The sequence below is a fragment of the Frankliniella occidentalis genome, unplaced genomic scaffold (genome assembly GCF_000697945.3).
Source record: "Frankliniella occidentalis isolate FOCC.00 unplaced genomic scaffold, Focc_3.1 Scaffold261, whole genome shotgun sequence".
Classification (NCBI taxonomy): Eukaryota; Metazoa; Arthropoda; class Insecta; order Thysanoptera; family Thripidae; genus Frankliniella; species Frankliniella occidentalis.
This window is the reverse complement of record NW_026267387.1, coordinates 316,710-327,279: the sequence shown is the minus strand read 5'-3', so window position 1 is coordinate 327,279 and position 10,570 is coordinate 316,710. Positions and strand designations below refer to the sequence as shown.

General features: G+C 62.0%; 1 protein-coding gene across 4 annotated transcripts in view; it reads right to left on the bottom strand.

Moving 5' to 3' along the window:
• Positions 1-1,625: 1,625 nt before the first annotated feature.
• Positions 1,626-10,570, bottom strand: part of LOC113202478 (cell adhesion molecule Dscam2-like) — a 164,560-nt gene continuing 155,615 nt past the window's right edge. The window contains exons 10-23 of one of the 4 annotated variants that reach the window (XM_052273281.1): positions 9,670-9,993; positions 7,928-8,047; positions 7,633-7,830; positions 7,229-7,534; positions 6,700-7,147; positions 6,435-6,619; positions 6,042-6,347; positions 5,223-5,795; positions 4,933-5,147; positions 4,286-4,859; positions 3,919-4,202; positions 3,667-3,811; positions 3,166-3,361; positions 1,626-2,677 (exon numbers count right to left, since the gene is read on the bottom strand). In XM_052273281.1, the coding sequence (XP_052129241.1) occupies positions 2,446-2,677; positions 3,166-3,361; positions 3,667-3,811; positions 3,919-4,202; positions 4,286-4,859; positions 4,933-5,147; positions 5,223-5,795; positions 6,042-6,347; positions 6,435-6,619; positions 6,700-7,147; positions 7,229-7,534; positions 7,633-7,830; positions 7,928-8,047; positions 9,670-9,993 (4,106 nt within the window). In that variant the 3' untranslated portion in view covers positions 1,626-2,445. Of the gene's footprint in view, positions 2,678-3,156; positions 3,362-3,666; positions 3,812-3,918; positions 4,203-4,285; positions 4,860-4,932; positions 5,148-5,222; positions 5,796-6,041; positions 6,348-6,434; positions 6,620-6,699; positions 7,148-7,228; positions 7,535-7,632; positions 7,831-7,927; positions 8,048-9,217; positions 9,521-9,669; positions 9,994-10,570 lie in introns of all 4 variants that reach the window. The other 3 variants (XM_052273282.1, XM_052273283.1, XM_052273284.1) reach the window with 3 other exon arrangements.

Genomic DNA, 10,570 nt, shown 5'->3' with positions numbered 1-10,570 from the left:
CCCCCCCCCCCTCAACTGCGAGCCAGATCCGCCCCTGTAGGTCCTGAGTACTTAACCCCATGTGTGAGTGTGAGAGCAAGTGTGTGAATGGGTGAGTGACTGGAGGTCGCCTGTTCATGTCAGTGCAGTCTATTTCTGCTAGGCTTTTACTTCTCCGTCGGCGGGTAGTAGAGGGTTGAGGCATGAGGGTTCGTAGCCTGCGGCCCTCTCCAGCTCACTCTACCCGCCTTTAATGTTGATACTTTCAGGCATGACATGGACAGGTGACCAGTGTGGAAGTGTGTGTATGAGTATGTAAGGTTATGTGTAGGCTAGGGATGCTCACTTTTCTTTAGTATCAATAAATAATTCTGAAACCGGAGTAATTCTTTGTTGGACATGTTCCTGGCGCCCATAAAAAATTAAAACATTGAACCTCACCCTACTCGACCGGTGCTAGCTTGGCTTCTGATTATACATCTCTAAAAATTTACACTATTTATTGTAGCACACAGGAAAATAGATTTTACTATTACCCAGGGCCCAGGGATTTAGACGGGGCGCAGAGCGCCACACTCACTCACCACATCAGTACCGTACTATTACATTAACGTACAGTAGTATCACATTGTACAGGTTATGGAGACGCCGCCGGCGTAGTGGACGGTGTCGTGGACGAACTTGCAGTAGTCCACGATCACGATGGCGTGCGAGGGGCGGTGCTGCAGCAGAGCTTGAAGTCGGGGCGGTTTGAGGTTAGGCGTGTCCGACGGCCCTGAGGTTCGAAAACCATGAATATGATGTAACCTCAGTACATAAACAGCACCTTGCTGAGCACCTCTACACACCTTTCGGGCACTCTGTCGCCGTGCATGCTTCTGATGAGGTTAGCTTGTCTCTCACGACGAGCGAGCGATGCAAGCGATGTCTCACGGCGGCTCTACAGCTGACTGGCGTTTTCTGTCCGAGCGCAGCCCGGGGCCGGACCGAGCCGAGCTGGGGTGATCTTCCAGCAGGGTTCGGCAAAAGCCCGGTGATGTCATCGCGTGGAGGTTTAGGAGGGTGGCAGAAGGGTTGCCTACGTTGCCGGTGCGATGCGCTGATCGCAACATCCTAACCCTTGGTCCCGCAAACTACTAAATAGGTAAAAACAAGCCTCGGTCAGTTTTCGAACGGACAACCATGCGCGTCCCGGGCGCGCGCTCTACCAACTGAGCCAATGAGGCTTTTGCACAGGTGTAGCTTATCTCCGCCGTGGCTCACGCTCACACCCCGAAACACATGGCTGGCAGAGGGGCAAAAGGGTTCCGTCGACTAGATTCGAACCAGCGCCTGTCTGCGTACCGGCCCATCACATGAGGTGTCGCACGGCTGAAAAGCCATGGCCAGCGGAGCGCGAAAAATATCACCCGGCCGAGATTCGAAAATGTGCTAGGGGTGGTGGTGGGGATGTGGACACCCACTATGTGGCGGGGTCTAGCGGAGCCGTTCCGCTCAAGCTGTAAAATCAGCAAGCCCTACTACCACGGGTCTCGTCGAGTAACCCTTGCATCTGGTGTCACATGGGGCGGGCCTAAGGCAGGCGTATATTTGTACAATATTTATAGTGGGCGGTTGAAACATGTATTAAAATAACACTCACACAGTTCTTAATTTTTGCTCCATTCATGTTTATTATAAAAATAACAAATAATTTATTTTCTATTTACATTTTACCGGTTTTACAATGTCATTGGCACTGTGTGACATAACCATTAGAAATAGATATTTTCAAACATAACTAAAGTTGATAAATTCTTGACCTAGTGGCTGCTGCAAAAGGAAACTCACTACAATCCTAATTTTTGACCAGTAAAATAAGTCAGCAATTTTCCTCACGAATCTCAGTCATTATGAGTTGATGCAGTTTCAAGTTCAAATGTGGCAGTGCAGCATTGAGCAAGTAAGTATTGACAATTTTATACCAAAGAGACTACTTCTGGCAGTGTCTGATATTATTAACGTGGAACAGTCTTTGATCATTTGTGTTCTCTCATTAACATTATCAGTTCTCAGACAACCCAATTAATCACATCTTCCTTCATGGCTTTAAAGTTGCAGTGCTGTTGAGCGATAACTTGATAACATCACACGACACTGAACAGTTAGTGTCTTAATTCGTTTATTTCTTTATTTAAAATTTGGTTAAGACAGTGAGAACTCATCAAATGATTACCTAGATACAAATTGAGATGCAAATTATTGACATCATAGTCATGCAAGTCTCATTCACTAAGCATACCACTGCAGTGGGGGAGGGGATCACATCAGTTGGACAGACGATACCACATTCTCAAACACGGCGGTTTGAGCCCGTCGTGGCCTGTCCGGTAAAGGCACGTAAGCGGAAGGCACGGCCCGGTAAGGCCTCTCCTGGAGTGGGGACGGTGTTCAGGGCGCGCCTCCGGGCGGGCCTCCAGGCGCGTGTCACACGGCGATGGTGAAGTGGTTGCTGCCCGCGCCGCCCAGCCGCTTGGCCCTGGGCTTGGCGGCCGCGGCCGCGGCCCCGGCCTGCCTGCCCTTGAGCCGGTGCAGGGTGTCCATGTCGCACTCGGCCTCGCTCACCTCGTGGCCGAGAGCGTGGCCGTCCGTGAAGCCGCTGGGCGGGTCGAGACGCGCGCCGAACGGGATGCGGCCGAGGCCTTCCCCCGACGGCCGCCTGCAGGCAGAAGAGCACGAACGGGTCTCAGCGTCAACTCACCGAGGGGGCGGGGCGTTTACTCAAACCAGCGTGTGGGTAGGCCACTGCCCGAAGGAGGAGAAGGCCCAAAAGAGGAAAAGGCACTGCCCGTCGTCGGGTAAAAGTAAACACCTGGGATTTTCGAATGTTTTTCGCTAATCGACGCACCCTATAAATCCGACATGCGACCCACCCCAAGTGTTTATTTCAAAATCGTAACAGGTGTTGGGTGGGGTGGGTCACCCCACCCCCTCCCAATTCCGCAAATCAGGTTGGACATGGACAGCGATGGAGGCACCCCAGCCAGGAATCCAATATCGAAATTTGGTCGATTTTGTCGAGCAATGGCCCCTTTTTTTTTACCCAAATCGACGAATTTCCGATTGAGACGTCGAAGCGCGACGTCGATTCGATGTCGCTCTCCTACCTGGGCTGCGGGTGTGAGCACGTTCCCTTACTTGGTTTACCTGCCGTGGTGCGGCTGCGGCGGGGCCCCGTGCGGCGCGGGGGGCCCGTGGCCGCCGCCGTGCTGGCCGCGGTGCCGGCCGGGGGTCGCGTGGTGCGCCGCGTGGTGCGCCGCGTGGTGGCGCGACCTCCGCTCCGGGACCGGGGACTGCTCCGGGGACGTGCTGGACTCGGTGCCCTGACCGCCGTACAGCAGCGCTGGCGGGCAGCAAAAGGGAAGGTCAACGCGGGGTCAAGAAGGTCGGAGGAGGGCAATTCCAGGAGAAACAAACGGTCAAGAATATCCGTCCGTCACGCGATTTTGTGAGCGGCTGAGAGGCGCTACGTTGTAAAACGACACATGCCCTGACTCGCCATCTCAAGACGCGCCCAGTCATGTTCCGTACGAAGCCGTACTCTCGCAGTCGCTCACACATCACGTGGCGTACGAACACCCGTTCCTGGAACTGCCCCGGACACTCATCAACCCGCAGGCTGCGTTTGGCCGGACGGTTAGTACTCACTCTGCATGGGTATGCGGTCCGGCCGGCATGGCCCGATCTCCGACCACTGGTCCGTGGAGCTGGAGTAGTCCCCCTCGGAACGCGCGCTCTTCATGTTCTTCAAATTGACTCTCATCTTGCCCAGTTCGTCCTTCATGGGGTTGCCCTGAATAGGAGAAAACGGTTGAGATTTCAACTCATTTTTATTACACTTCACTATTGCGCGCGGGATCCGGGCCGTGGCCGTGCTGAGCTCCCCCGGGTGCCACTCACGCTCTTGAGCTGCAGCGTCTCCATGGCGGCCAGCCGCTCCTCGTGGTACAGGTGGCTGCTCACGTGGCTCGGCACGTGCGTGGCCACGTGGAAGGTGGCGTAGGGAGAGATGTCCTCGGCGTACTCCGGGATGCGCTCCTGGCCGCCCTTCTGCACGGCGGCGTAGAACTGCTCGCGCTGCGCCAGGTTGTGCTTGTTGTCCATGGCCATGGTGCCGTCGCCCGGGGCGCCGCGGCCACGGCCGCCCTCACCGCGCCCGCCGTCCTGCCGCCGGCGGAGGCCACCTGGGAGTGACCGCCATGTTACTGACGAGTTGTTTTACTAAAGGGCGCAGTGAAAGTCTCAAAGGACCACCATGATCACGTACGTCGTCGTATGCAGATGACTAGGAGCGCCAGGGCGACGCCACCCGCCAGCGAAAGCGAGGTGACGTACACGAGGTACATGGTCTGGGACAGGAGCAGCGCCCCCGCGCCGCCCACGCCGCTGGCGCCCAGGGCGCCCTCGCCCTCACGAACAGAGTCCGGGCCGCCGAGGCCCACGGTCACGTCGTTGCCGGCCGCGGAGGCGGCGGCCACCTCGTACTCGGCCTGGGTGACGCCGGCCTCGCTGCGCGCCCCGACGCGCACCTGGTAGACGTAGCCGGACCAGAGCCCCGTCAGCGGGAAGGTGTCGAGGCCGTGGCCGCCCTCATGGCCGCCCACACCGCTCACGCTGCTGGCGGCCGTCAGCCACTCCTCGCGGCCCTTCTCCCGGTACTGCACGGAGAACGACAAGATGGGGCAGCCGTTGTCGACCCACGCCCCGAGCCGCAGGGTCACGCCGTTGGCGTTCGGCTCCACGAAGTCGTCCGGCGCGGGTCTGCCTGGCGGGCCGCCGTCAGTGCGCGCCACCAGGGGCGTGGACGCCGGCCCGGAGCCCACCGCGTTCACGGCCATCATCTGTCGGGCGTCAAGCAAACTCCAAATATATTCGGAAGCACTACACATCACCGCCCTTTGGCTCGGTACGCACCTGCAGCTGGTACTGCGAGCCGCAGTCCAGGCCGGTGAGGCGGTAGCTGGTGGAGTCGGCCGCCAGCGTGCGCTCCTCCCACTCGCCCTCCTCGCGCCGGTAGTTGAGCAGGTAGCCGCGGATGGCCGAGCCGCCCGTGTCGCTCACGGCCCACTGCAGCTGCACGGACGAGGACGACGTGGAGGCCACGCGCACCGAGGGGGCGCCGGGCGGCACTGCAGCGGAGGAGGACGTGACATGAAGGGTCGGTGCCGGAAGCCGAGTCGAGTCGCTCGGGTCGCTTCACTCACCTTGCACCTGCACCTGGTAGACGATCTGGTCCGAGCCGTTGGCGTTGGCCGCCGTGCACGTGTAGTTGGCGGAGTGCTGCCGCTGCGCGTCCAGCAGGCGCAACGTGCCGTCGGGCGCCACCGTCACGGCGTCGCCCACGGTCGGCGCGCCGTCGGCCCGGGACCAGGACCGCCGGGGCGTCGGCACGCCCACCACGGCGCACGGCAGCGACACGGCGCCGCGCCGCCGCACCGTCAGGCGCTGCCCAAACGACACGACGGCGGCCGGGACCGTGGGCGACACGTTGGCGTAGGCCACCGAGGTGCTGTGGCCCTCGCCCACGCGCGTGGACGCGGTGGCCCAGAACTCGTAGGCCACGCCCTTGCTCAGGTTGACGGCCTCGTACGACGTGGCGGCCGGCGGCAGGCGGTGCTTGGCCGAGTCCTGCTCGCGGCCACCAGGCGCGTCCAGGGCGCGGTGGTACACCGTGTAGCCCGTGAGCCTGCCGTGAGGCCGCGTCGGAGGCAGCCACGACACGACCAGCGAGGACGACGAGCTGGCCACCACCTTGATGTCGGCAGGGGCGTCCGGCACTGGGCAAGAGAGCAGAGGGGGTGAGGCCTTCCCCACTAACGAGGCAGGGCGCAGTCGCTGGCGCACTCTGGTGGCGGCGGGCGCTACTTCGGCCGACTGCCCAACAGGTGGCAGCTCCAGCACGTGCTTCCGCCCCAAGGGCTGCCCCCTGCCGCGAGCTGCCACCTAGCGGCCAAAGTCAGCGAATGCACCCCACCCCCTCCCGCGCCATGTCCGGGCGTTGCGTTCGGTGCGCGTTCCCTTACCGTCCTCCTCGGTGACGCAGTAGATGGGCTTGGAGCGCACGCCGTCGCCCACCCTGGTGAAGGCCCACACGCGGACGCTGTAGTTGGAGAAGCGCTGAAGGCCGTGCAGCTCGGCGCGCGTGTCGGCCACCACCTTGGTGTCGGCCTCGATGGTCCCGGGCGGCCACTCCTCCACGTTCTCGTAGTAGACGCGGTAGCCCTGGAGCGCGCCGTGCTGCTGCAGCACGGGCGGCGCCTGCCACTCGACGGACAGGCTCTGGGGGCCGTGCGCCTTGCAGCGGATGTCCTGCGGGGGCGCGCCGGGCACTGCGGAGTGGAGCAGATCGGTCACTCAGCGGCCGGTCCGGAGAGGAGGACGCAGTACTTAACCTCCTGCACGTTCGAACGACTCACCGTCCTCGAGGGTCTGCGCCACCTCCTCTTGCGACATGGGGCCCGGACCCTTTTCGTTGAAGGCCTGCACCACGACACCGTACTTCCTGTACTTCTTCAGCCCTGTTAGGAGCGCCGACCCCGAGCCGTCCGGACGCGCAGCCACCGTCGAGAAGTTGTGCCCCTGTCCTCCGGGGCGATTGGACCTGTGGGCACCGGGATCCACAAGGGACGTAAAAAGGCGAATCTACCATGGCAATGGTGAGGGCGGCGAGCGTGTGCGTACCCGTGCTCCCGGTAGCCGACGTAGTAGCCCAGGATCTCGCCGTGCCACAGCTGCCTCGGGGGCGCCCCCCACGAGACGGAGAGCGAGTCCGAGGCCACGGCGGTGACGGCCAGCCCCTGGGGCTCGCCGGCCGGCGCCTCGCTGTCCGTGCGCACGGTGACGGCGTCGCTGGGCTCGCCGGCGCCCAGCTCGTTCTCCGCCACGACGCGAAGCCGGTAGACGGTGGCGGGGGACAAGTCCATCACCAGGGCGCGCTGCTCCGCCACGGCCGGCCGCGGCCGCCACGCGTCCCCCTCGTCGCCCTGGAGCTGCACCTGCACCGAGTACTGCAGCGCCGGGCTGTAGGAGCCCGCGGCCGCGCGGTCGTCCTGGGGCGCGAGCCACGTCAGCTTCACCTGCCGGCTGCCCGCCTCCAGCACGCGAACGTCCTGCGGCCGTCCGGGGGCGTCTGCGGAGGAGAGAGAGGCTCGGGTCAGCTGCGTGCGCCTGCAGCTGCCGGCGAACTGCGCCCCAGCGGCGCGCCACTTACCTTGCACCTGCAGGTGCACGACGCGCTCGGCCCGCCCGAAGGGGTTCGTGGCGACGCACAAGAACGGGCCGCTGTCCGACTTGGCCGTGGAGGAGATGTGCAGCTCGGAGAGGAAGCCGCCCTTCACCTCGCTCTCCTTCACCTCGAAGCGCGGGTTGGTGTGCACCACGTCGCGCCCGCTGTCGCGCCCGTCGCGCTGCCACGACACCGTCATCGGCCCGTCGCCCAGCACCTGGCAGCTCAGCGTCTGGGGGGCACCACGCCGCACGGACACCTGCGCCGACTTGACTTCGAACTCGGGCGGAACTGCAAAGGCAGACGGACACAGGAATGTAAACCCTCTGACGCAAACTGCCAAAGCATACAACAGAGGTGTCTCCACCGCGCGCGTGCGCACTACTCACTGTGCACTTTGAGGTTGACGACGGCAGACACGCCGGCGCCGATGTTGTTGGAGGCCTCGCACATGTACTGGCCCTGCAGGTCGGGGAGGGCCTGCTTCATGAGGAGGGTGCCGTTGGAGAAGACCTGCACCCCGCGGTGGCGCCCGGACATCCCCGGCACCGACACAGCGAGGTCCTGGTACTCGCTGGGCTGAGTGCCTGCAGGCAGCGGGAGGGGGCAGTGGGTCACGGTGCGACGTCTGCAGGCAAGGTCTCGGAATTAGCGTGGGGATGGCAGAGGAGGGTTAGGACCTACCTATAATCTTTCTCCAGGTGACCACAGGCTGAGGGAAGCCGTCGGCGCGACAGTGGAAGGCCACGGACTGGTCCCGGGTCACGTTCTGGTCACGAGGTTCAGACGCCCACCGCGGCGGCACTGCGGGAGCCCAGACACGATGCTCAGTCAGGCGTCCAAAACAACGACATTTGTAAACTAATTCATTTTCATTTCAAGAGGAGCTTACAAGATAAAAACACGGAAAGGTACGAACGCGAAACAGTGCAAATACATATAGCTTATACGGTGCTCACACTCAATACACAGAAGAAAAAAAACATTTTATAGATTAAAGCAGTAAATCAAAACACTTTTGGTGTACATGGACATTTTCGTGGTGCAAGTAGTGATGTCATGCAAGATACCTGGCAAGCAAGTGAATAAGTTCGTTCAAAAGAAAGAGACAAGCATAAGAGGAAGATTTTTTTTGTGGCTAAACAACACCAACAGGAACAGTGCTATGGGTACCCACTAAGAGAAAAAGTAGTATCATGTAAGTACCACACGTTTTCGTTCGTACCCGACTCCCCTTCGAGTCCACTTGGGCTCATGTGCAATGCCGCACGGGCACTGTAAAGAAGCAGGGTGAGGTGAGGGTGCTGGCAGTGGGTGCAGACCGGAAGGGCAGGTGAGGGTGCTGGCTGGTAATGGGCTGGCCAGAAATAATAAGTCGATTCGCTATCGATATTTTTCACGCGAGAACGCCACGTATTCGACGTCGTTTTACTCTCAAACACTGAGATATCAAAGATCACAAGCTTATCAAGTTAAAAATTACATTACATGAACGGATTATGACGAATCGACAAATTGCTTCTAACTGGACCGGTCCTTGAGGCAAGTAAACAGGCGTACCCAATTTCCACACTTGCTTTTAGAGCATCAACACGATCAACACTCATGAAAATGACAGAATGGAAGGTCGTGGAGCGTGGGCGCTGCCGTACTCGACTCAAGGACGTAAAGGTGATGTGCAGTACGGTGCGACACAACACGAACATTACAGTGCGGGCGAGGGCAGCAGTGATTGGGAGCACTCATCAGTCCACGTCCACGTGAGTGAACCGTTCGAAAAAGTTCCCTTCTATGAAAGGCAAGACATGCGCACGGACGCGGACGGCCCCCAACCACTGCCCGATCGTCCCCAAGAGGCGGTGTGTTGGTGGTGGTGAGACAGACATGGTGCGGTGCTGGTGCTGGTGCTGGTGGCGGCGCCGGGCCGTGGTGCTGCGCAACGCTGCTGCAAAGGCCAACAAACGGTTACTTTACCGCTGACCACGAGCGGCGCGGTCACGACCGTGGTCTTGGCCGCGTTGGCCACGGCGCACGTGTAGTTGCCGGCGTGCTCGCGGGCCACGCGCGGGATCACGAGCGTCGTCGAGTACGTGTCCTGGGTGACGTTGAGCCCCAGCCTGGCGGCAGAGGAGGGCGCGTACGGGTCGTCCAGGGGCACGCCGTCCTTGAGCCAGCGCAGCTTGAAGGGCCGGTCGCCGGCCTGGATGGCACACTGCACCTGCGTGCGCGCGCCCTCTATGAGGTCCCCGAACGCGAACGGGCCGACGCGCGGCGGCACTGGAACCAAAACGGACTTGCTGGTCAGGCGCGCGCGCACCGGCCGGGGACGCACCCGCCGTCCGCACGCCACGCTGCTGCCGCCGCACCTAGACACCTGCGGGAGGAGGGAGCAGACCGGGGAGGGCAAAGCCACGGGGAGACAGTACCGTTGACTATGAGCTGCGATGCGTGGTCCACCCTGGCCGCCGCGTTGCTCGCCGTGCAGATGTACGTGCCGGCGTGCTCCGGCCGCAGCGACTCGATGCCCAGCGAGCTCACGTGCTCGCCCTGGGTGCGCACGGCCACGTCGGGCAGCAGCGGCACCGCGGCGCCGGCGGCGGAGGGGGCCGCCCCGGCCGCCACGGCCAGCGGCTCCCAGCGCCACTCCAGGCGCAGCGGCAGGTCGCCCTTGCTGGCGAAGCACTGGACGCCGGCGCGCTCGCCGACGTGGAGGTCCGTTTGGAACGCGAACGGGGTGATCTTGGGCGGGACTGCAACATTGGGGGGCACGGTGACCGGGCTGCCGTAGCGGACAGAGGTTGAGGGGAGAAGCGGATGGTGGGTGGTGATGGTGGAGCTGGACGAGGAGGCAGCGGGGCGCCCGCGCTGGCGGGGATAGGCAGGCCCGCCACAGCCCCGCGTCGTGCGGGCGCGCCTCACTACGCGGCCCCGGCGGTCGTGGTCGTGGCGCGGCGGCGGCGCCGGGATCCATTCGAAGATAACGAAGGTGGGGTGGCGACAGGCCACTCGCCCCACCCCACCCCGCCCCGCCCCGCACCGCCCTGCTATGCCCGCCGGCAAAATGTCGTGACGCGGTCGGGCTTGGCCCGGGCCGCGGGCTGGCGCGGAGGGTGTGAAGCGCCTGCTGCACACTTTTGTTCCGCCGTTACGCGGTCGCAGACGCGGGCATTACCATAACCAGGGGAGCAGTAAAAGAATCTCCGCGCCACGGTGCGGCACGGCGTGGCAGGGCGCCGAACGGCCGTCACCAGAGGGCCATCAAAACGGCAACAGTATCACAGTAACAGTTCCCCTCGCCCGCCCCTACTCGTCCCACCCCTCCCCCCT